The sequence below is a fragment of the Sceloporus occidentalis genome, unplaced genomic scaffold (assembly GCF_023333645.1).
Source record: "Sceloporus occidentalis isolate IW3139 unplaced genomic scaffold, rSceOcc1.0.p SCAF_5, whole genome shotgun sequence".
Lineage (NCBI taxonomy): Eukaryota > Metazoa > Chordata > Lepidosauria > Squamata > Phrynosomatidae > Sceloporus > Sceloporus occidentalis.
Genome location: NW_028316985.1, coordinates 98,016,736 through 98,042,801, shown reverse-complemented (window position 1 = coordinate 98,042,801; position 26,066 = coordinate 98,016,736). Strand labels below are relative to the sequence as shown.

General features: G+C 41.9%; 1 protein-coding gene across 2 annotated transcripts in view; it reads left to right on the top strand.

Annotated features, from left to right (window-relative positions):
• The window catches only part of LOC149312547 (uncharacterized), a 65,947-nt gene that overhangs the window by 19,217 nt on the left and 20,664 nt on the right, over window positions 1-26,066 (top strand). For both annotated transcript variants that reach the window (XM_089524851.1, XM_089524850.1), the window contains exons 2-10: window positions 2,558-6,422; window positions 7,621-7,702; window positions 9,618-9,682; window positions 13,657-13,919; window positions 15,343-15,503; window positions 17,464-17,616; window positions 20,294-20,423; window positions 21,796-21,870; window positions 24,323-24,412. In XM_089524851.1, coding sequence (XP_089380977.1) covers window positions 2,576-6,422; window positions 7,621-7,702; window positions 9,618-9,682; window positions 13,657-13,919; window positions 15,343-15,503; window positions 17,464-17,616; window positions 20,294-20,423; window positions 21,796-21,870; window positions 24,323-24,412 — 4,866 coding nt within the window. In that variant the 5' untranslated portion in view covers window positions 2,558-2,575. The remainder of the gene's footprint in view (window positions 1-2,557; window positions 6,423-7,620; window positions 7,703-9,617; window positions 9,683-13,656; window positions 13,920-15,342; window positions 15,504-17,463; window positions 17,617-20,293; window positions 20,424-21,795; window positions 21,871-24,322; window positions 24,413-26,066) is intronic.

The window sequence follows — 26,066 nt, the reverse complement described above, 5'->3', positions numbered from 1 at the left end:
TTCAAAAAGTTAATTAGCATAAAGTTTTAGTCTTGTAGGTGAACTGATACAGTATAAGCTTATGAAAATGTGTTTGTGGTTATAACTGTTGTTGTTACTGTGTGCCTTCAAGTCCTTTCCAACGGTCTCCAGAGTCATAGGCTTGGCAGCAGTTGGTGGGACAGAAAACAGGAGTTCTGCTGTTCAGAGGGACTCGGAGTGATGGAAATGTTAGGAAATGACATGTATGTGACCACAAGATAGAGCTGTAGTGGAACCTATTACAGTTCCAGTGGCAGTTGACAGTTGACACTTGCATTATGGAATGTTGATGCTGTCAGTCCTTCTGAGAGAGAGTGTCAGTTATGACAGTTGGTGTTAGAATAACTGCCTCTCTGTTTTGTTGTTATGGTTGTTTGGTTGGCAAAGTAATTTAATAAAGCCCTTGTTTAGAGTAAAGGCTTGAAGTGCTCTTGTCGTTATTTCTCAAGTCGGGAGCTTAAGGCCGTTTGCAGTGGTGAAGGATTATTTTCCTTCTTGGCCTGAATACCTTTGCAGACATCTCTTCAGATTCCTTCCCCCTGGCATCCTGTAGACGTGGTTCAACTCTGTAGGTGGTCGTGGTGGACACAGTGCGTCTTTCCATGCCCTAACAGGAACAATGGGAGGGCTTTCTTGCTCCTTCACCTGCCCCATGCCTTCTCTTCTGCTGAGTGTCAGCTTTATCATGATAAAGGAACCTGGGAGAATGAACAACACAGAGACTGTTCCTGCTAAAGGCAGAGTTTGTGTGTCACTTCCACTAGGGTATCACCTGGTACAAGCACCACTGCACCTCTTTAGTGATGCCTTTGACTTTATATGTCTCTATATAAAAATAAGTGATAAAATTGTAGTTAGGGAGAGAGGGTACTTTCAGACCATTCTTTATTACAGCCAATTAAAAAACATTGCACAGCTATTCCTCCTCCCTCCTTTTTCATCTGGAGATGGAAAAACTCATAAGCTGAAAAAAATTCAAGAAGGTTACCAAGGGAAAACAACTGGTGTGTGTGTGTTTGTTTGTGTGTGCGCGCGCACTGCACAGTTATACTAGTTTTACACCACTTTAACTGCTCGAACCCAATTATATGAAATCCTGAAATCTGTAGTTTGATTCAGTAATTAGAACTCTATTTTAGAGAGGTCTAACCTGCTCCCCCAAGCAGCAGAGCTCTTGAGCAGAGACTATTCTGAGAGCCCCATCAAACCTCAGATTCCAGGATTCCATAGGAAAGACCCAACCATGCCAGTTAGCATAGTATCAAAATGATATAATTGTTTAACAAAAATACACACAAACTCATCTAGATCCACTGTAAAATTAAATCAGTTGAAGCAAGGTGATGGCACAAGAAAAGCTTCTGGAAGTGCCTAGAGAGTAAGAAAAGCATTGAGTACTTCCAGACAAGGCTTGACTTAGACAATAATTCTTTACCTCATTAATACACTGTATGGGGAATCTGGATGACATCTTCTTCCACTAGTACTGTAACTGTATTTTATCACTTCTTACATGTTTTTTTTTCATAGAGCATTTGTTATCTTTCCATAGTCATATTGTTATCACTATCTGGTGGGATTTAGACTCAGAAGGAATGGATATTTGTGCAGGAGTGGGGGACTGTAGGAGTGGGGTCCACCCCAGAAAGATGATGAATTTCTGATGGCTCCTGGGAAATTCCTCATTATCTTGGCAGATGAGTCTGTTGAAGCTTGGGATGATGGCTAAATATGGTCAGAGCAACAGACAATTACTCCCTAGGATCCCCTTCCATAGATTCTAATTCAGACTGAAGCTAGTCTAGTTTTAAAGGGGGCAGCAGCAATGAAACAAGTGGGATGGAGATTAAAGCCATAATAGTGAAAAAGTTGAAGCACGTTCAAACTAACATGGACTAGAGCAGTTACCCAGAGAGGCAGAGGCATGAGAAACCATTCTAGCAATGACAATATATCTTTAAAATATTGGGGAATGTTCTTTTAGCTCAAAGGTTTTCAAGAGATGGGTAACTGGTATCTCTTAAGTTAATGTATACTGAGAAAAATTACAGTTGTGATTTTTGTAATTTTATTGTCCTCTCCTCTCCCTTTGTCCTCCCTCCATCTCACTACTCCCAGACTACTTCCCTTCTGCCACCCTTTATTTCTTTTCCTTCTTGCTTCTTACATATAAATCACAGTTGCAGAGCTCTGGAATTGCATAAAAATACAATAAAATCCATAAGGCATCTTTGTAGGACATAGGGTAGGGAAGTTGGCTTAAGGGGGCAGTCTGGAAGGTAATGGCTGCTCTGAAACCAGTATGCTTCCATTTTTTAAAAACTGATGTAAATGCAGAGAGAACAGGGTCCTTGGTGTAGTGTCCTAAGAAAACAACAACTCTGTAGCATGTACTCTGAGCCTCAAGAAGTTGAATATCATATTCTATTATTTTTCCTGTAGTTTTGCAGTTTCTTTGCCCACTCTTTCCCCAACTCCCACCAGGGTTTTCTTTTTCCTAGTCCTTCTGTTCTAACAATGGCTATTTCTTTTTCAGTTTCAGGATTTATTGCTAATGGAGTCTGAAAAAATTGAAGAGAGAGACCCTTCCTTCTCAGCAACACATGTATTTAATGAAGCCTCAGATGCTGCTCCATCCAGGAAGTGCAATGATAGTACACAACTTATCACGAGTAACATTTCTGAACAGCTGGTGGCCAAAAAGAAGGAAGAGACTAATTTTTCTCAAGACCAACCTCTTTGCTTTGTTGTAGAAGAACAGATACAGGGCACATTCTCCAACACTTTTGAAAAAGAGACTTTTGTGGTACTGGAAAGGTTTCAGAAGGATCCAGAGAACTGGTTGGGACCTTTAGAGAGACAAAGAGATCTCACTATACAAGAAACCAATTTGGAGGATAGCAGGGATCCCTCCTTGAATTGCCATCAGGGAGAACTAACAGTTACATGTTCCTCAAGCACTCATCAGACTTCCCTTTTTAACACTCTCACACAAATTTCAAGTATTCCTAGTGAGGTTGTAGTTGGACAAGTGGAAACCCATGCCTCCATTGGATTTTCCCAAACCCTGGGCTCCTATGATACATTATCTCAGATGACACGTGAGGAAACTGAAAGTTTTCCTGTTTCAAAATGTCATCAAAATGCTGAGCTTATTGAAGCCAGGTCAGATGAACATCACTCATCAGAGGCACAATATGAAACAGACAAGGGTGTTTTAAAAGGTGGGGAAGTCATGTGGGGCATGGATGAAAAGCCTTCCAAAACAGAAGAAATTGGCCAGATAGAGCCCAGCCCTTCCAGGAAGTGCGAGGAGGAAAAAGCAAGAGAAGTGGTGATACAAAGAGAATATGTGAATTCTTGTCTTCCTTATCAGCCAAACTCTGAATGTTCTGAAGACAGGAAAATAAATATAGAACTGATGCATGCAAAACCTGGTGGACTTTTGTCTCTGGTATCTTCTGATCATTCAGACACGGACAAGAAAGAACTGGGACAAAATTCATTTATTTACACTACTCTCCATCTCCAAGTAGATGAAGAGGATGGTGCAGAAGGCAGCCAGACTCATTCACTAAAGAAGAGCACCCAAAGAAAGCACATTAAAAGCAGTGAACAGGTAGAGGAGGAGGAGGAGGAGGAGGAGGAGGAGGAGGATCTAGACAGGAAAAAAATAGAGCAAAAAATAAAAATAAAGGACAAGCCAGAACTGAAGCACAGTGATGCTCAGGAAGAGCAAGAGTTGGGCAAGCAGGTAAGAAAAACATCTAGGAAAGGAGAACAGAAAGATGAGATGGCCACTTCACAAGACATGTTGGGTCTAGACACAGTATATAATCTGAAAAACTATTTTTCCCTTCCTGATTTAAACCGGAGCAATTCTTTGACTGAGACTGAAGGATTTGCTTCCTCGTTCAATGTCTTCTCAGCAGGTCATTGTTCAGAGTCCTGTGTCCAAAACAAAGTATTAGCTACACAACCAGCTGTGAATGCAAGCCCAAGTACCCAAGATCAAATATGTAATGAATTTGGAGAATTAGAATCCTCTAGCTTATATGACCAAACAGTCTACGAACAACCCACTGAGGGAAACAGAAACCTTTCTCTTAAAAAAGAAACCAGTGAAAATTTGGGAGTTGAAAGGAGCATTTGCAATATTGAATGTGAAGGAATGGCAATATCCTGTAGAGATTTATTTGTAATGCCTAATTCCCAAGACCTACATAATTTTAAACCTAGAGATTGCACTGTTGATGTTGAACTCCGTATTTCTACCTCACCATGGGAGATCACAACAGTGGCAGATCCATTGCCGAAGGGAGCTAGCAAGGAAGCCAGCGATGCTACTATAGATAATGTTGTGGTGTGTGAAATATCCAACTCCATAGAAGAACCAGCAAGCAAGAAGCAAGTGGGCCTAATGGTTTGTGAAGATGTCTCAACAGTAGACAGTGATACAATTGTCCAGGCTACCAGCAAAAATGACACCTGTAATAATAAGGATTTCCATAAATATACTCAAGGATCTGCCTCTAAAATTTGCGAAAGTTTATCTCTAGAGGAAAGTCTGTCCAATACAACCAAAGAGAATGTAGAATTCACCCTTGTTACATCTTTGACTACGTGGGATCCATTGTCAAACCAGGAAGAAGACAGTACCATAACGTATTTGGAGGAATTCCACCAGCACATAGAAACCCCAGTGAAGACGTCTGAATTTCTGGGAAAGGAAGAAGCAGCAGATACATTTTGCATAAAGGAAGAAGTCTCAGTAAATAAGTCACCATATTTGTCAGTTCTGGAAGAAGACAAAACAGAGGTTGACCATAACACTGATATTCCTGCTTTTCCCACCACTGATTTTAGAATAGGCATTGATGTAACACAGCTAAAAGAGTCTGTGCCTGTTTCTAACCAGTGTCAGTTAAATGGGCCTGCCACCAGCCACTTCAGTCAGCTCTTGTCATCTCTACCAAGCTGCAGCCAACCCATTCAGTTGTTAAGTCCTCCAGACAATACAAATGCCCTTTCCCAGTCAAATGTCCATGCTCTTCATGCCAGCTGTTTCAGTCACTTCCTAGAAGAATTGCCCCCTTGTAGTCAGAGTTGCCCATTTTTAGCTGTAGAGTCCACTGCCATAAAGGAAGAGAACCCCAGATCTGCCACTGATGTGTTTGACCAGTCTCCAAACTTTCAATGTGAGTTGAACCAATATAGCCAGCCTCCAGATTCAGGGCCCAGTTTTGAACAGTATGACAACAACCAGCCCACATGCATGTCAATCATTTTGCAAAAAAACACAGCTCATTGTGCATTTCCTGAGCATATGGACAGTCAGTTCATCCAACAAGATAACTTCATCCAAGACACAGAATGTACAGCTCCTGGGCATAATAACAATCACTTCACAGAACATCCAGTCTTTGCTACTAACAGAGGCTCTTCCAAACCACCTCCACCTTTCAGCCTGAACAAGCTTCCAACTGCTGGTGGCAATCAGTTTGCCCACCAACAAGCTGAAGTACTAGATTCTGATGTACCTACCAATTGTACAGAAGGCAATGGCTGGATACATACTGGTGTCCCAATTGTCAGATTTATCTCTCAGCCCACCCATTCTGTTTTTCAGTCTGAAAACATTGCCCAGATTCCATACATGAACAGTATAGTGGAAGAGAGTTCGATTGTGCAATTGCCTAAGTTGGAGGGGGGAAATGCTCCACAAGTTCAAAAGGACTGTAATATAACTGAAATAGGCAGTGACTTGGGGGTGAATCTGTTGGACACAGACTTAGATATGGAGATTTTAGGAGATTATACATCAGGAGACAGCAATGCAGAAGCAATGCCCAATGTCATGGATATGCATGATGCAAAGTCTTCTTTTGACTGCACATCTCTTTCCTCATTGAACAGTCAGAAAAAATGTGAAGCTACAGTGTTCAAAAATTCAAGACAGCCTCCTCCAGTTCTAGCTTTCACCAACCCAATCCATTTCCTCCAACTTGGGCCCCCTTCACCACCAACCAGACATCCAAGCAGTTCACAGGCTGACTCTCAAGGGCCACAATGGCAGCAAGAACAGACAGGATATGCTAAAATAGCAACATCTGCTGTAACTAGGCAACTAGAAGAAGACACTAGGAGATTTAGGAAGGGCTTGGAAAAGTCCCTAATGGAACCCATCTGTGCAATGGTTCAGAAGACAAGTAGGGTAGCTAAACACCCCCCTCTTGAGAAATCTTGTAGTTGTCCAAATAAAAATGTCAGTGCATTGGACCCAAAAGAATCAGACCCCAATTCAAAGAAACAGGAGGTATTAATCAAACATCGAGCAAAAAGCAAAGATTGGCATCGGCATGGTGTGAGAAAGATTTCAATACCAATGGACAATGAATTAGGTGAGTTATGTTTTAATCCCCATTTTCAACAAAAGGTACAGTTTTGGCTAGGTCTTATCTTCCTGCAAAATTGCTGAAATCTGCCCACTAGAGTGCTTTAATTCAATAATACAGTTCTAAACTAGTGACACCACTAGTCAACAGTGTGATGCGGCAGCTAAAAAGGCCAATGCAATTTTAGTCTGCATCAATAAAAGTATAGTGTCTAGATCAAGAGAAGTAATAGTGCCACTGTATTCTGCTCTGGTCAGGCCCCACCTGATTTGGGTTTTCTTACTGCTGAGAGTATGCTTCAGAACACATAGAAATTGGCTAAATATACACATATACACAGATACAGTAGGTCTTCCTGCATTATACAAACTTTCACTTTCTGCACTGTCCAGTAGCCATCATGACCAGCATTTGGAACTGAGCCCCAATCCCCCCCCCCACTCTCATACACACACACCTCACAAATCTGCAGCATGTTCCGGGTTGTGTCATATTCTAGCACGATCAATAAGTACTATGCAAATATTCTATGCAATTCTCAGTGGCTCTTACTAGACTGTGCTATAAAGAAACACCCAATTTGAATGAGATTTAAAATATATCTCCCATGACTGATTTGAGGTTGCTGAGAGTCATGCAGTTCCCCATTGCCTATGTGGACTGAGAAGCATATCTGGTTCTAGGTTGGAACTATGAAAGCTACCTAAATCACATAGGTAGGGATTTTAGAAGCTAACTTAATAACCTGGGGGCATCCCTAGGTTCTCATGTCACCAAGGAATTATTTAAAATATTTTAAATTCCAAAACATTTAAACTAAAAAAAACCAGCTGTAAAGACTATTGGCAAAACATCTTTCTTCCCATTAAGCTAGGTAATTTCACTTCTTTCCTTTCTTATGAGTAAATGGCTCTCATTGCTCAGTCTTGGTTGGGGGGAAAGTAAACCTCTGCATTTGTTGTAATAAGAGACTGACCTCCATTTAAGGGAACCCATGGGACACAGTATGTTTTTTTCTGTATTCTGTAATATGCCATCTGTCCCTCCTCAATCTCATACTTTTTTTCTATAGTATTTATCTCCCCTTCTGTGATTCTACCTTTTCCTGATGAGCTACCTTTCCATTCTCTTGAGAAGTCCTAATTGAATGAATTCAAGCATTTATTTGGCTTTCAGAACATATCTTGTTTTCTTTCCTTTGAAGAAGCGATATCTCCTGTCCCTTTGAAAGAAGATGCCCATGTGCACAAAGACAAAACTGACCACTTAGACCATGCTAAACGTGGGTGAGTCTCTTACCATAAACCTCTCTGTAGCTCTTTTAACTGGTGCAGTGAGGTTCGTGTTCTCTCTACTGCAGTCTGAATTTTCTTTTTTAAGTAGAGCTCAGCATACCTTCTGAGCCCATAAACCCTGCCTAAACTATTATTTCAGAAATGAGAACCAGAGAAGAGAAAATAGAATGTTGTATTTCTGTCCTGGTGATCTAGGTTCAAATGCATGTCATGTATAAGATCACTGGGGCTGCATCTGTACTGCAGACATAATCCAGCTTGAAACCACTATATTTGCTACAGCTGAGTGCTATGGAATTCTGAGATTTGTAGTTGTGTGAGACATTTAGCCTTTACTGTCAGAGAAGTGCCACTACAAATCCCAGGATTCCATAGCACTGGGCCATGGCAGTTAAAGTGGTGTCAAGATGGATTATTTCTGCAGTGTGGATGCAGCCTGGGTGACCTTGTGCAAATCACTATATTTTATTTTATTTTGTATATAGCCTACTTTTTTCTTGGCATGGGACCCAAGTATGAAAAACAAAGTACATTACAAAAAAACCCCAACAAACCTTGTTTGATAGAAAAATAAAGAAAACAATTAAAACACTAAATTACAAAGTTAAAAACACATTAAAACATAGTCAAAGGGTAAAATCATAATATACCACATTTAGAAAGACCTGTTGTGGATAAAAGACAGATTGGAGTGTTAGCAACATCCAATCAGAATGAGCCTGGCAACAGCTATTGGGAGCTTAGCCAAGAAAAGGTGAAGGCTGCTCTAGGAGCAAGTATAAATAGGAAGAGAGGTAGATAGAGAATTGGTTAGGGACTTGGATAGGGACAGAGCTCTGAGTTAGAGGTTTATTAGACCCTGAGGGGTTTTAACAGCCAAGGTGCTGAAAGGAGGCAGTTGGAAGGATTTTGAGTATTCAGCTTGGCCTAAAAAGAGGACAAGTGTGAAAGTTGAATTGGTGTGGCTGGAAAAATTCATAAAGTAGCAACAATGTTTTAAAGGTCAGAGTCAAGTCAAATGTCTTATGTAACCTAAGAGACCACTTCTAGAATATAATAACAGATACTGTGAATTTTATAACTGTTTAAGCACATAAACACCGTATCAACTCTAAATATCAGCCAGAAGAGAGATACTGTAACTAACTATCTTGTAAATAAAATTTCTTTTGTTTTGGTTAAATGTTGTTGCTTGAGGCTTTTTAACAAACTATAAGCCAAACGCTACCAGGGATCAATAGTAATTGTTCAGAACACTCAAAATAGTGAGTACCCCATCTTCCTATAGAGTGGCCCAGAGGTAAAGGGAAAGTGTGGGAGACACTCAAGCAAGGGATCCGAGTTCGAAGGATATGTGGGAAGTTTATGGGAAGTTGTCCCATAGATTTGTGTGCATATAATTTAACTGAAATACCATTATTTTGTACTGTTTGAATGAATAGCAGGTGCCAGTCTTTTTGGGGCAAGAATTTGGCCTGTTACAGACTGCCAAAATAAAGCTGCTTCGGGTCTCTTTGGAGGTATGCTATTTAAATGATGCATGGGTCTTAAGAGTCCGGAGGTCACGCCAAAGCCACACTCCATTCCTAAGCACTGGAGTGCAGCTTTGGTGCAGCTTCCGGATTCTTAGGGTGCATGCATCATTTAAACAACATACTTCCAAAGAGACCCGAAGCAGCTTTATTTTGGCAGTCTGTAACAGGCCTTTGTCTACTATTAAGTTCTGAACTCCTGCTAGTCATTCTCTGCAGTAAGAGTAGACAATACAAGCTTCTGGACTTGACTTGAAAGTGCCAAGTGCAATTGATATGAATCTCCACTCAGGAAGTACTGTTTCCTGGGAGGAGGCGGGGTGTTCTGCTATTTTCATACTACTCATATCTTAATATTTTCTCTTCCCTGAAAGAGAGAAGAAACCAGGAACAACAACTGAAAACATCAAACGGCGACACTCCAAACTGATCAATTCATGTGAATATCTCCTGCCTAAATATTTTTGTGGTATTCTTTTCTTAAGGGCTAAATGTTATGTTAAATTACTAATGTTTTCAAATAAAGGTGCTTCAGTGGACCAATTATATTTTGAATTAAAATCCACCATGGGGCCCTGATATGGGCCATGATTCTAGGCTATATATCAAGGCCCTGTGCTAGCTTCCTGTTGAAAGATCACTCAGGCTCCTATTTGCCCCTAGGACAGTCAGGATTGGAATACAGGAGCTACTCACTGACAACAGTACATATGAAAAGGAAATTTAATATACGTCTAGAGAGAAAGATTGTTCTCTCTTTTTTTTGCACACAACGTAAGTGAGGTTGAGAGCCTTTTACTAGATAGTAATATACCACCAAGTAATGTGTAACTTAATTGCCTGTGGACCAAATGAAAGGTTGTGATGGTCTGTTATTCATTTGTCTGACCCATTTGTTTATAAAGTGGAGCCCTTCATGGTGATATTTGATAGATACACTGAAAGATTTGAGTGAGTGAAGAGAGCTGTACCCTATATTGCCATCTTACCTTGTGCTCTATTGTGATAATTTTTCCCTGAGGTTAACTCACATTATTATCAGAGGTAGGCTGAGGGAAGTCTTGCAGAAAAAGACTACAGGAGATGAATGTAGAAAAGTTAAACTCTTCTCATCATATGCCAGTGATGTCCAAACTCTGGCCCTCCAGGTGTTTTGGACTTCAGCTCCCAGAAGCCCCAGCCACCTTGGCCAATGTTCTGGGATGATGGGAGCTGAAGTCTAAAACACCTGAAGGCCCTGAGTTTGGACATCACTGCCATATGCTTCTTCTCAGGAGTATCACTGGCAGGTGTGGCAGGTGTGGCAGGTGTGGCAGTTCTGGGCTGCCCAGGTGACACCAGTCGCTGACAGTCGATTTGTTATTAATACAGAAATAGCAAAAGCAATAGCTTTATATATCACTTATCAGTGCACTTAAGCACTCCCTCAGTGGTTTACAATGTGTAAGCCAACTGTCCCCAACAAGCTGGGTACTAGAAATGCTAGCTATTCATGTATACCCGGTCTTATAAAGTTATTTTATGATGTACAATGGGGTTCCAACATAGAACAATAAGAACAAAACAATACAACAGAACATAGGACACAACATGAACTGTCAACCAGCCACACTCATCACTTATTATTATTACTATTATACTTTATTTATATAGTGCTGTAGATTTACACAGCGCTGTATATACAAACAATAAAACTGATAAAAATAAAACCTGCCAATGGCATACATTCTACAAAATACATATAAAAATAGATAATAAAACAAGATAGAATTAAGTTAAAAAGCAGACGACAAATTAAAAAGATCAAATATCAAATAGTACTTACAGCCACCATACGACACAACCGAGGCACCAAATGGGTGATGCCTTTGGCCACTATGCAAGGCCACTGCCTTGTGGTTCTGCTGCTTGTTATAGCCAGCTGGCCCCACCTCTACAGGCAGCTGTGCTTACTCTGAGTAGCACAGGTGGCTTGTCCCCCAGGCAAGGTGGCTGTAGTTCTTCTCTTTGCCACCACCAACATAACATTTTACCAAATTTTCACTTTAGCCACATGAAACAATCTGCATGTAAATATATTTAGGATTTTAATTTTGCTGGTTCTTTATTATATTGTTGCAATTACATTCAGTGATATATGGAAATTACAATTTATGAGTAACATTAGTACAAAACACATTAGTTAGGATGCTTTATGGTGTGGTATAGGAGGAGGTAAATGTGGGTGGGGGGTACACCATGAATTACTGCACCGGGTGATGCCAACCCTAGTTGGGAGACCTGGTGGTGCAGTGATTAAAAATCAGTGCTGCAGCCACAATGTTGTGAGTTCAGTCCCAGAGGGCTCCAGGTTGACTCAGCTTTACATCCTTTCATAGGATGGTAAAATAAGTACCCGGCTTGTTGGGGGCAATTGGCTTACATATTGTAAACCAATGTGAAGTCGAAGGCTTTCATGGCCATCATCCATGGTTTTTTGTGGGTTTTTCGGGCTATGTGGCCATGTTCTAGAAAATTTTCTTCCTGACGTTTCGCCAGCTGTGGTTGGCATTTTCAGAGAATGCTTTGCCTGGAAAAAGTGGGTCTATATATACTGTGTGAGCCTGGGAATGCAGGAGTGATTTGCATGTGTATTGTTCTGTGCTGATGGCCGGCCTCAGGCTGGGAGGCTAATGCAAAAGAGGATTAATGTCTGCTAATTGGTGATCATTATCTGCTGGGAAAGCCCCTGACTCTGAATGGTTTCCCATTTGCATTTGCTGAGTCCTTATTTTGCTATTCCTCAGGACTGGTAGCCAAGTTTTGTTCACTTTAAGAGTTTATACTTTCCGGTTGAAATTATCCAGATGTTTGTGGATTTCAATGGCTTCCCTGTGCATCCTGACATGTTAGTGGTTGGCATGGTCCAGAATTTGAGTGTTTTCAAACAGTATTTTATGCCCAGGATGGTTTGTGGCATGTTCTGCTACTGCTGATTTTTCTGGCTGGCCCAGTCTGCAGTGTCTCTTGTGTTCCTTGATTTTTGTTTGCACACTGCGTTTGGTGGTCCCTATGTAGACTTGTCCACAGCTGCATGGTATGTGATAAACTCCTACGGCTGTGAGAGGGTCTCTCTGGTCCTTGGCTGAGCAAAGCATTTGCTGGATTTTCTTCGTCGGTTTGTAAACCATTTGCAGGTTATGCTTCCTCACCACTTTGCCTTTTCTGTCTGTGACTCCTTTGATGTATGGTAAAAAAAACACTGAAATTCTGGACCATGCCAACCACTACCATGTCAGGATGCACAGGGAAGCCATTGAAATCCACAAACATCTGGATAATTTCAACCGGAAAGAAGAAACCCTTAAAGTGAACAAAATTTGGCTACCAGTCCTGAGGAATAGCAAAATAAGGACTCAGCAAATGCAAATGGGAAACCATTCAGAGTCAAGGGCTTTCCCGGCAGATAATGATCACCAATTAGCAGACATTAATCCTCTTTTGCATTAGCCTCTCAGCCTGAGGCCTGCCATCAGCACAGAACAATACACATGCAAATCACTCCTGCATTCCCAGGCTCACACAGTATATATAGACCCACTTTTTCCAGGCAAAGCATTCTCTGAAGATGCCAGCCACAGATGCTGGCGAAACGTCAGGAAGAAAATTTTCTAGAACATGGACACATAGCCTGAAAAACCCACAAAAAAAAAAAAAACATATTATAAACCGCTTAAAGAGTGCTGAGTTCACTATGAAGCAGTATAGAAATGTAACTGTTATTGCTAAATGATATTGCTAGTGATGCCACTGCTGATATTAAAATTACCATCAGCCCCCAATTTCTACATGGATGAAGAAGATTTGTGAACAGAAAATGCCTTCTTGTATAATTTGAAGCCAGCCTTTGAAAAATTACTTTGCAGTGGCCCTACATTTTAGCAATAATTTTAATTATCATCTACAATAAAAGGGTTTATTGAGGCCTGGAAATGTCAGTTCCCAGCCTAAAATTGTTTGTATCTATCTGTCTATTTAAAAAAATAAGTCTGAAATCATAATTTACATTACAGAGAAAACAATGAAAGACAAACTTCTTCCCGATTGTTCAGAAAACAAGCAAAACTGCTACCATGACTAAGTTTTCAGGCAAAAAATTGGGAAAGGATTTGCATGATTAACAAAGGTGTTGGTCCTTTTTTCAAAAAAGTGTTATTAATATTTAATCTATTGTAAGCGATTTTCTGAATTCAGAAATAATTTTAATTTAAACAAATCAATGTATTGCAAACTTAGGGCTTTTGATACTTCACAATGGCATATTAAAGTATCTTCCTCTCAATGTATTCTCATGAATCACCAATAGAAAAGTCCTGACTGTAGGTCTGGCACATTGATTCAGTACATATGAGATTTTATGGCTTTTGTCTACAGCAAAGGTACTCTACCAGGAATACAGTGATGTTGCACTAAACAAAGCCATTCAAAGTCAAAAGAGAGCAGATTCCTTAACTGAAGATGTGGAGTTAGTATCTTCAAGCTCTCCAAGGTTGCAAAGAAAAGTACTGCCACCGCAAGAATCCTATATACAACGCCTGTCAGTCTCATCGAGTTCATCTCTCTGGCAGGACATCCCTAAAGTCCGAGAGAGTACAATGCTACTGAGCATGACCCGTGAGGAACAGAAGCTCCAAGAGGTAGGCAGAAAACTTGAGGGAGGGGAGATGGAAGGTAGAAATGAATGAGGGGAAAGGTAACAGGGGCTCAAAAGAAAGGGAAGGAGGAGGAAAGATGCAGGTGACCAATTGCTTGTAGAATCAAGAAAGACCTATTACAATGATGGCGAACCTTTTCAGAATTGCATGCTTGGGGTGGGGCTTCTGCCCCCCCCCCCAGGATGGGGCTGTGGTGCCATGGCTTCTGCCCTCTGGAGGCAAGACTTCCAACCTCTGGAAGTGGGACTTCCACGGCAGGGCTTCTCCCACCCGCTCTTTCCCTGACCTCCATCTGTCTCTGAGAGACAGTTAGAAGCTAGGAAAGGTTCAGGAGCGGTGGGTAATGGATACGCGCAGTTGCTCCTCCTCCTCCTCCTCCTGTCCTGTCCCAGACTCCAGTTCTCTCTGAGAGGCCTGCGAGAAAGGAGGAGGCTGGATGTCCTGTGTCCCTGAAGTTGGGCAAAGGCCCATGGGAGGAAGGAGGAGGTGGTATGCGCTGTGTCCTCCTTTCCCCTGGACCTTTGCCCAACCTCAGGTGTTGAGCAAAGGTCCGTGGGAGGAAGCGGGAGGCGGCACATGCCGTGTCCTCCTTCATCCTGGACCTTTGCCCAACCTCAGATGTTGGACAAAGGCCCGTGGGATGAAGGGGGAAGCGGCACACGCTGTGTCCTCCTTCCCCCAGACCTTTGCCCAACCTCAAGTGTCCCTGGAGGGGCACCTGAGGTTGGGCAAAGGCCTGGGGAGGAAGGGGGAGGTGGTACACACTGTGTCCTCCCCCCATGGACCTTTCCCTGCCCCCAGCTGTCTCTGGGGAGGAGCAACTGGCACATGCCGGTCACTCCTCCTCCCCCTGCCCTTCTCCTGGTCTCCAACTGTCTGCGAGAAGCAGTTGAAGGCTGGGAGAGGGTTGTGAGGAGAAGCCAGAGGTGCGCCCCTTTGGCTTCTCCTCCCCAGTGCCATTTTCTAGCTTCTAGCTGTCTCAGAGAGACCGCTGGATGTCGGGAAATGGCAGGGAGGAGGTGGAACAGGCATGCGTTACAAGAAAGTACAGAAGAAAATGGATGAATAAGTGACAGAATGTGGTAATATTAAGCTAGAAAAACAAGTGAAACAATGAAACAATATTACATTTAAGATAAAAGAAAGGGACAAAGTGCTTCCATACACAAAGCTCCTACCCATAGATGTTAATGACTGAGAGGATGACAAAAGAAGAGATATGTATCCAGGAAGGACTAATAAGAAAGCAACTAAGAGAGACTGAATATCTAATCCATAAATTAGTGAATATGAACTGAGATTCATGAGTTTTTGAGGATTTCCATTTTTCTCTGTCTCAAATAAATCATCATATATGAGAATATCTAGTGCATGAAAGCTATATTTTCCCACTTTTTACTGGCAGGCCAAGTTTGAACTGATTGCATCTGAAGCCTCATATCTGCGGAGCTTAAATATAGCAGTGGATCACTTTCAACACTCAGAGGAACTCCAGGCTGTATTGACTAATCAAGATAGGCAATGGCTTTTCTCCCGCCTTCAAGATGTGCGTGATGTTAGTGCCAAGTGAGTTCTGCTCTCCCCCACCCTCCAAAACCAGCAGCTTCTGTCAAGAATGGGAATTAAAAACTGGATATACAAGCCTATGCAAATAATAGATATTAGTCTATGCCCCATAACTATCTAGTATTGTGTAGTAGTAATAGATAGATTCTAAATGACACTCTGTTGTCATGTTTCAAAAATTATGCCTGCTAATTTGGACTAAAACTCAGGTTCCAATTTCCATGCTTATGACTACTGGGAAAAAAGCAGATATTTTTGGTACATTTTTAAATTTTTCTGCATTTTTAAAATTTGTTTTCTAACTGTTTATTTGGCACTTAACAATATTCTTAATTTTTTCTTCACACACTAAATATGTCACCATGAAATCTCCATGACATTTTTTCTGTGAGTGAGAACAAAAAGATCTTCCTTTCTCTTCCTTTCCTTGAGTGTACATCCCTAAGCAGCAAGTAAAAAGTTTAACCTGGCTCCAAGAGTAGGCATTTAGAGACATTTTTTATTTTAAACTTTTGGTTTTATTGGTACTCTTTTCAGAACCATGAAAACTTGATATTTAGTGGTAATTCTGTATCTACTTACCTGTGGGTAATCCCTGTTAAACTAATTGTAACAAACCCCCTCAGTCTTTGGCCCTCACACAAAGTGATCACAGCCCCTAAGAGAGTGAATTACTTTCCACCATAATAGCCAGATATCTTGCAAAATAGCTCACTGTATTGATCTGAAATATAGCCACATAGAAGAGAGAGGTTTGACGGGCCATTCCACTTTTGAGATACAAAGGATAAGCAGTGGTTTATTTGTAGCAGCTTAATGCCTGATCAAGCAGTTCAATGGGTATTACCTGTCTCTGACAGGCTACATCTCAAAAGTAGCTCCACTGGCAGAGTGCTTTGACCCACCTGCAGATGAGCTGGTCAAGGGCAACACACAGCTTTCTTGTTAAAACAGTTTCCTTCAGACAGGCTTTTGTTAACTGACCTTGCTTGCTGAAGAAGGAGCTTTTAACCAGATGTGTGTTGTTTTCTTTTGGTGGTGTAGCTTAAATTCTTTTTAAAAATATATGTTTTAGGAGAAATTTGGTATAAGAATCTTAAAAAATATAGAAATTAATAACATTTCTAGTACTCTTGAGAGAGTTGGGAATCAGGGGCACTGTGCTCCAGTTGTTCCATTTCTGTCTCTCAGGAAGATTCAAGATGGTGATGCTGGGAGGCAGTTATTCTTCTAAAAGAAAGCTAAAATCTGGCCTCCCTCAGGGCACCATTCTGTCTCCCATACTATTCAACATTTACATCAAGCTGCTGGGCAAGATCATCCAAAGACGTGGGTGGTGTCTTATCAGTATGCTGATGACACCCAAATATGCTTCTCCATGTCTCGGACTGCTGCAGTGACTAAGGAAGGCATCTCTCCTCTGAATGACTGTCATAGTCCAGTAATGGACTGGATTAGGAAAAGCAGACTTAAATTGAATCCTGGAAAAACGGAGGCACTCGCTAGAGGAACCCCAAATCCAGGGATGGAGATTTGCCAACCAGTCCTGGACAGGGTCACACTTTCCTTAAAGGACTGTGTTGCAGCTTGGGAGTGCTTCTGGACTCATATCTCCAGTTGTCATCCCAGATAGATGCGATGGCCAGGAGTGCTTATTATCAACTTTGGTTGATACGCCAGCTGTGACCCTACTTGGACCAGGGGGACCTAGAAGCAGTGTCCACTCCATCTTGCTTACTTTTAGATTGTGTTCATGATGTATTTATTTAATTGTTATTCAATTTTACTATTTTAATGGGGGGAGGGATTAAGGATTGACTTAACCTTTTATTGTGTATTTGTACTTTTATCTTCTGTTGTAATCCCGCCTTGATCCACAGGGAGAGGTGGGAAATATAAATAAACCTAATTATTAAACATGGTATGCTTTTGTTTCATGATCACATGGGAATTCTTGCAGCTTCCTATTTGACCTGGAAGAGAAACTTGAGGAAAACATGTTCAGCTTCAATGTGTGTGATGTGGCACTGAGCCATGCCTCAGAATTCCGCAGGGTTTACTTGCCATATGTGACAAACCAGACCTACCAAGAACAAACTTTTCAGAGGCTACTGTAAGTAGTTTGGAGATATTTCTGCTTTTTTGTTTTTTTCACAGCATTCTACAACTATTCTTTTAGACAAATCTGCATGAGATAGATGTTTCATCTCTCTCCGGTGAACTGTAGCTGTATAAGAAATGTGTGTGTGTGTGTGTGTGTTGCATGTAAAGAATGTTTTCATTTTTTTTGTTGTTCTTAAAGAAAAAGTATATCTGTGGCCCAAAACAGATGGGCCAAAAGGAGTGGCTTCTGGCCACATCAGGGGTGTGATGTACAGATGATGCATGCCCTTGAAGCAGCTGGAAACTGCTCTGAGGCCACCTAAGGTAGCCCAAAGCCACTGGCAAAAGGAGAGGGAAAAAAACTGGTCCTGCAGATGGCCCATTTGGGACCACAGCAGTGGCCTGCTTTGGGAGCTGGCTATCTGGTCGCCACAGTCCTGGGCTGATCAGGACTAGCCATCAGTCTGCTTCATCCCTCAGTGATCTCTAATAAGTTCATTTTTATCACTGCTCCTTCACAGCTTAAGTATCCATGAGAAGTGGCCATCCAACCTCTGTTAAAAACCTCTACTGAAGGAGAGTAGTCTAATCTCTTTTCACCAGAGGATAGGACCCATTGGTTCACAAATTATCCTCTGAAACAATAGAAAACAAGTTTGCTCCATTTTCCAACCAATAGTCCAAAGTTATAGCAAGGCATTGCTTTTGTGCCATGAAGTAAATACCACCCTTCTTCCTCCTTGGGGTTGTACCACATGCATTTGTTTCTGCCTCATACTGCATATAATATATATGTATTCCTGCTCCCATTTGCCTCATATGTTTGCACCTTGATTCTACTGGACAGTGGGTTGGAAGCACAACAGGATAGTACTGGAATGACAGGCAGGAATATGGGCTTCCTGCTGCCATAACCAGACCCATTGACCCTTGTACTTTTGCCCAGGCATGCCACAAACTTCTACTGGTATCCATACTGTAGATCAATGATGTCCAAACTCTGGCCCTCCATGTGCTTTGAACTTCAGCTCCCAGAATCCCAGACCATTTGCCAAGGTGACTGGGGCTTCTGGGAGATGAAGTTCAAAACACCTGGAGGGCCAGAGTTTGGACATTGCTGAGTAGATCGTTCTCATATGCCACAGAACAAGACGAACACAAAACGCACTTAAGGTGCATTTAGGGTTGCCATGTCCTGGGAACAAGCGGGACATTCCCGATGTTTTAGGGAGCAACACGGTCCCGTCCCGCTTTCTTGTTTGTCCCAGGTGGCCGGGGCTTCAGGCTCCTCTCGCCTGGCCCTGCCTCACCTTCTCGCTGCCTTGTGCGTTCAGTGCGTGCACTCCAAGAGGACTCAATGGAGGAGCAGAGGCTCAAGCTCCTCTAATTGGCCAGCCTCAAGAAGAGGAGGAGCTTGAGCCTCTGCTCCTTCATTGAGGTTGGAGCATGCGCACCAAGCACGCAAGGCAGCAAAAAGGTGAGGCAGGGCTGGGCAGCTGCTCAGCCCCGGGACAAAGCCAAGGAGGAGAAGGAAGCCTTGCCACGATGGGGCTTCCTTCCCCTCTTCGGCCCTGCTGCCTGGGAAGAAGCTGAGGAGGAGAAGGAAGCCTTGCCATGGCGGGGCTTCCTTCCTCTCTTTGTCTCTGGCCACTGGAGGGGGGGTTAGGAAGGAGAGAGGCCTCATCTTCTTCTTCCTCTTTTCCTCCTCTTCTTCTTCCCCTCTTCCTCCTCTTTTTCTTCCTCTTTTCCTCCTCTTCTTCTTCCCCTCTTCCTCTTCTTCTTCCTCCTCCTCCTTCTTCCCCTCTTCCTCCTGTTCTTCTTCCTCCTCCTCTTCTTCTTCCCCTCTTCTTCCTTCCTCCTCCTCTTCTTCTTCCCCTCCTCCTCTTCCTCTTATTTTTATGTTCTTTTTCCTATTCTTCTTCTTTCTCCCCCTTTTCTTCTTTTTCCTTCTCCTTCATTTTTCCTCTCCCCCTTCTTCCTCCTCTGTTGTTGTTGTTGTTGTTGTTGTTGTTGTTGTTGTTGTTGTTGTTGTGTGCCTTCAACTCCTTTCCAACTTATGGTGACCTTGGCAAGTTTCTTTCGGGGAGGCTGAGAGAGTGTGACTTGCTGCCCAAAGTCACCCAGTGGGTTTCCATGGCCAAGTTGGGGTTTGAACCCTGATCTCCCATTGTCCTAGGCCACTACACCATGCTGGACCCTCCACTGCACTTAAAGGTACAGTACTCAGTTGTTATTTATTGTTGTGTGCTTTCAAGTTGTTTTCCACCTTACAGATACCTTAAAGCAAACCTATCCTGAGGTTTGCTTGGCAAGGTTTGTTCTGAGGAGGTTTGCCATGGCTTTCTACTGAGAAGGCTGAGAGAGTGTGATTTGCAATAGGCAGAGAAATGAACCCTGGTCTCCAGAGTCCTAGTCCAGGACACAAAGCTACATCCCAAACTTCTATCCAGGAAGAATGTCAAAATGTCCTCCATTTTGAGCAGGCTATATTAATGCTTTTTCAATGTATTAATTTTTTTGTTTTTTAGTTGTTTGTGTCCCCCATTTACAAAATATGTTCCAGATTTGGGCCCAACCTTTGTCCTACATTTGTCCTACATTTTTTTTACATTTGTCCCGGTTTGGAGGTAGACAGTTATGGCAACCCTAGGTGCATTAAGACATGTTTCATTTCTTCTCTTTGTCAGGAATGGTGTTCCTGCCTTCCAACAGGTGTTGGAAAAACTGGAAAGTGATCCTGTTTGTCAGCGCCTCTCCCTTAAATCCTTTCTCATCCTCCCATTTCAGCGCATCACTCGACTGAAACTCCTTCTCCAGGTAAGAATGTTGACAACATTGGACCCATAGTTCTACATTTCAGACAACCTCCTAGATTTAATATCTGATAGGTTAATAAAGTGGTAAAACTAACAACAGCTGTACAGTTAATACATAAAAGTAGCCCTTTATTGTAGAGGTAAACCCTGAAAGCCAGAAAGAAGTGTGGAAGCCAAAAGACCCCCCTCCCCCGGTGTGTGGGCATGTGAAGCAGTTTGCGAGAGAATTATAAGGAGAGAGGCCTAGTTTGAGGTGTTCAGGAGCCATATGCCTCTGTACTTTGTTAGGCAAATAACTAAACCCTTGATGATGCTCTTGGTTTTAGGAGCAGTGCTCATTCAAAATAGGCAATCCAGGAGCTTCTTTCACTCTTAACCCCAGTAATGGTTGAGACACTGGCATTTTATTCTTTTGTTTCCCGAGGGCTATCTATCTATCATCTATCTATCTATATATCATCTATCTATCTATCTATCATCTGTCTAGCTAGCTAGCTAGCTAGCTAGCTAGCTATCATCTTCTTTGGGAAATTTTAGCTCCAGAATTTAAACTTGTTCCATGAAAATACAAAATAAATGGATTTTTCATTTGATGAGATTGTTAACACATATATTCAACACATACAGGAATCAATGGTCAAATCTCTCCACTTCCTTCAGTCAGCGTAGAGCCAAAAGGGAGTGCCTTAATAGATCATGGAGGCTTTATCAGAAACTTGCTGGTAATCAGACGTACCTGAACACCATATAAGCAGCTGTAGGATGTTTGTTTAGTTGCCAGTGGGTATCTGACTTTTTGGGGGAAAGTACTGTGTCTCTGGCTCTCATTGCTCTTTGGACTGAAACCCTACTTCTTGGACTGCTAACCTGTCTCGACTCTCTGGAACCCTTGACCTGCCTTATCGACTTGCCTATCTGATACCCTGGACCTCGGACTTCTGGGCAAATCTCTTGGTAATACCTCTGGTGCTTCTGGACTTGGAATCAGATGCTGACTTCTGTTTTGCACTGGCTCTGCCAGCTGGGGGTTGGTTTATCTGGGAACTGAGCTGGTCTTATCAGCCATTTGGCTGCTTTTCCAGACAACACTAACTTATTACATAAACTTATGGACAAAAGAAGTATGGAAAAACTAGCACCTGTGGCAACATAACTTTCTAGCAAATATCTGTAGGTAGTTCAAGTGCTAGCCCACTGTTCCATCCCCAAATTGTATTCTACAAGAAGTAGCTGCTGTCCAAACATACAGATTGAGTCAAGAAGTCTGCTTGTTATATGCACTAATTTACCACTGATGCAGTAAGATGGGGTAGAATCTGAATAGGCTCAAGAATTTCACCTCTTATCCAAAACACTTTGTTTCCATTTTGCAGAACATACTGAAGAGAACACAACCTGGTGCAGAAGAAGAGATTCAGGCCACACAGGCATATGACGCTCTTGAGAAGGTAAAAAGAATGTAAGAAACGGTTGTTTAACCTTATCACAAATTCTTTCTGTCCCACACAACAGGTATATTAGTTCAAAAATGCTTACTAGATAGAAGTGGAAATGCTCATGTTTTATGTCATTTAAAACACAAGCGAGCTTTAAAAAAAACAAAAAACCCTGGGCTTCCCCTCTTCTCCTTCAGTGTATTTCTCCCTGTAGCAAAGAATAGTCCAGAAATGATTCCAAACCAGGCACAGTAGTATGCATTATGTATCCCAAAACATTGGCTTGGCTGCAGATCTCATCTACTTTGCAGTGCAGTGGGAATGCATAACCCTATCTACAGTGAAATCTGGGATCACATAAGAGACTTATTGGAATATATATAGTAATACAGATGTGCATTACAGGTACATTATGCTGAGTCTGTAGAAAGGATGTTCCTTTCCCCTAGGAATTCACAAGTCTTTTTTGCTGAATCATAGTAAAAGATGCATAATGATTACTTCAATAAGGTATTTGCTGATTTAGATATTTGCTGTTTGTTGTTTCATGAATTCATGTTTAGTATGAATGGAACACTTAAAACCCCACATTGTTCCCTACCCCTGTATCAACTACCAGCACCTTGTCAGTGTTTTTCAAAGTGCAAAGGACATAGCTATGGAAGGATGTGTCATGGGTGTACAATCTCCACTACCTCTTGTGACTTAATACTCTGGGTTACCACCTCTGCCCTTACCCCAGCCTTTGTAACACAAGGATTTCCATTTGGGGAAGAGTCGTATTGCTATATAACTTGGGACTTTGTGACAACCCTCCCCAATGGAAAATCTTGGTGTTACAGACTTTTTAGTAAGACCAGGTGTGACTTTTCAGATGATCTTCCAGTTCCTAACCGTCTGCTACTGTTGGGGTATTACAATTCCAAAAGTAAGCACAATACTTTGAATTACAGTCAGTCCTCGGTATCTGCAGACTTGCTTTCCATGGACTGAACCATCTGCAGACAGAAGCCCATGGTATCCCCAATGGCAGCACATGCATGTGGCAGTGCTGCCATTAGGGACATCCCCCCACTGTACTCAGTGGTGACACGTACACATGGCTGCACCACTATTAGAGACAATGAGTCTCATTGCCACTGAAGACAATAGAGACTGTCCCTAATGGTGGTGTAGCCATGTGCACATCCTACCATTGAAGTTCTGTTGTGGCTAATGGCTGCACAGCCACATGCATACACATCATAGGGGATAATGGAGCTCAAGCACCCATAGATTCTGGTATCCACGAGAATGGTGGTGTCCAGAACAAATCGATACCAAGGGCCAACTGTACTTTGTTTTTATTTATTAGTTAATTATTGCTGATGATACCCAATTTAACATTTCCATCCTGTCTACCTCCATGGAAGCTATTCTAGTTCTAAATTACATGTTAGTAATGGACTGGAGGAGAGTGAACAAACTGAAGTTTCATCCAAGACAGCCACTCCTGGTATCCAAAGTCAACAGGGACCTTTGCTGAATCATATTACAGTCCCCATGAAGACTATGGTTCAAAGTTTGTTATAACTCACTGCTGATCTGTTTCTAGGTACATTTCATAGTGCTTTTTATTATCTATAAAGTCCTATGTGACTTGGATCCAGGCTACCTGAAGGATCTTATTCAAATAACATTTGCTATGATGTCTTTAGGGAAAATTCTTCTCTTACTCTTACCATCCTTAAAGGTGTATTTAGCAAGGACATGAGAGAGGTGGCTGCTCTCATGTTCTTGAAGTTCCTACCAAGGGAGGCCAGGTTAGCTCCTCCCTTCTTTTCCTTCTACCAACAGGGAAGAACTGTTTTATCCAGATTGGTGCAGAAAAGCATTTTAACTTTATGCATTTTATTTTAACTTGTGTATTTTAAATTGTATTTATAATATCTTCTATTTTCATTGCATTTTGTGTTTTAGTTGTACAGTGTGCCTGTTCTGCCCCTCCCCGTGTAAGGCAAATAGCGCATTTGCTCGAGCCCCATTGGATATAATGGGACTCATGCATGACATGCAGTGCGGCGCGTGCCATGGGCGCGCGCACCATTGTTTCTTATGTTGTACTGCTTTCAGCATAAGCTGAAAGCCATGTAAAAGGCACCCACGTATGACATGGGTGCACTGTACTTGTTTAATTTAATCTTATTGTTAACTGCCTTGAAGCCCAATTTTGAAAGAAATGTGGACTAGTTTATTAATAAATACAAACCAACATTATGAGATAGATTATTCTAAGAGATTGTAAATATGTTAAAATAATGAAATAAAATAGGAAACTAATTTCTAAGCAATCTCTCAACATTTTCAGAGGTAAATCATTGTAAACCTCTACAAATTTGCTTCTGTCACCACTACCTTATAAAAGATTGATTCCCCCTATTCTCAGTCCTTTCCACCAACCTTGATAACATTCTTCTATCTGCAGCTCATCAAAGATTGTAATAAAAATGTCCAGCGCATGAAGAGCACCGAGCAGCTAATCTACTTAAGTCAAAATATGGAGTTTGAATGCAAGGTAATACAAACAAACACTTACTGATCCAGGGACTCAAGTTTCCTGTCCTGGTCTCTCCTGAATTCACTTGGTTTAGTAACATATCTTAAAAACATATTCCGAATTCACTAAAAACTGTCATGGCCACTGCCTCTTACTTTTAGTTTATTAACATTGTATAGAGCTCTAGTATAGTGTCTATTGGAGCTGACTTTGAAGAGTGTTTAGGTGCTTCAGGTGCTCCAGAATGCTGTGGCTAGTATGTTGACTAGGGCTGGTTACCAGGAATACCTGGTTCCCTTGTCATAACTGGGTGCTGATCTGTTAGTAGGTACTCTGTGTATTCACATTGTATAGAGATCTAGTATAGTGACTAAATCAAGGGAAGTAATAGTGCCACTGTATTCTGCTTTGGTCAGGCTCCACCTGGAATACTACGTCCAGTTCTGGGCACCACAATTAAAAAAGATGTTGAAAAACTGGAGCATGTCCAAAGGAGGGCAACTAAAATGGAGAAAAGTCTGGAAACCATGCTCTATGAGGAACAACTTAGGGAACTGGGGATGTTTAGCTTGGAGAAGAGAAGGTTAAGAAGTGATATGATAGCCTTCTTTGAATATTTGAAGGGATGTCATATTGAGGAGGGAGCAAGCTTGTTTTTTGCTGCTCCAGAGAACAGGACCTGGGACAGTGGATGCAAGCAACAGGAAAAGAGATTCCACCTAAACATTAGGAAGAAGCTCCTGACACTAGAGGCTGTTGGAAAGTGGAATACACTCCCTCAGAGTGTGGTGGAGTCTCCTTCCTTGGAGGTCTTTAAACAGAGGCTGGATGGCCATCTGTCAGGTATGTTTTGATTGAAAGTTCCTGCATAGCAGGGGGTTGGGCTGAATGGCCCTTGTGGTGTTCTCCAACTCTATGAGAAGGTTGCCATGACATATTGTGATGGTACATGGAGCTATGCTACTGTCACAGAAAGATGACATTATAGCAGTGAGGCTATCCTTGAATCTTTAGGCAACTGATGTTCATCAGCTGTACTGATGATGAAGGAAGACCTGTCTTCACTGCCTTTTCAGTCCTATTCATCTTTCAGCTCTCCTCTCCCAACTCCATCCTTTCTTATTCATAGAGTAGAGCTACAGAGGAGATATAAGCATGTCCAACCAGTTACAAAGCGTAGCATAGTTGGATTTTCACCTTATCACGATTTCCAGGAGTCCCCTAGCCATACTCAGTGTTCAGCCAAACAGTAACCATTTATCTGTGAACTTTCTTATCTCAGCCCATGAAAAAGTTAGGGACTGGAAATGGAAGAGATAGTTAACAGCGGAGGAGGGCTGGAGCATGTGTTCCTGTTTCCTTCTGCACAATTATACTTATAAATGCCTGAATGGGAGTTCATGTCACACTAGCAAAGTGCATTAGAAAGCTCAGCACAACAAGTCTGGCCATTCTATGCATGATAGTTTGTATCCTTAAGAGTAAATGCATCTTTATGTACACTATATTTACTTTTTGCCTAAGAGGGAAGCCGCCGCGGACAGATACCATACACAGCAGTTGGAGGAAAAGGGCACAACTTTATTAACACAACCAAACAACAAGACAACAGCCAGAAACGTAGGGTTGGCTCTGATCTGTCATCCATCAGCCCCATACTGAATGGATGAAC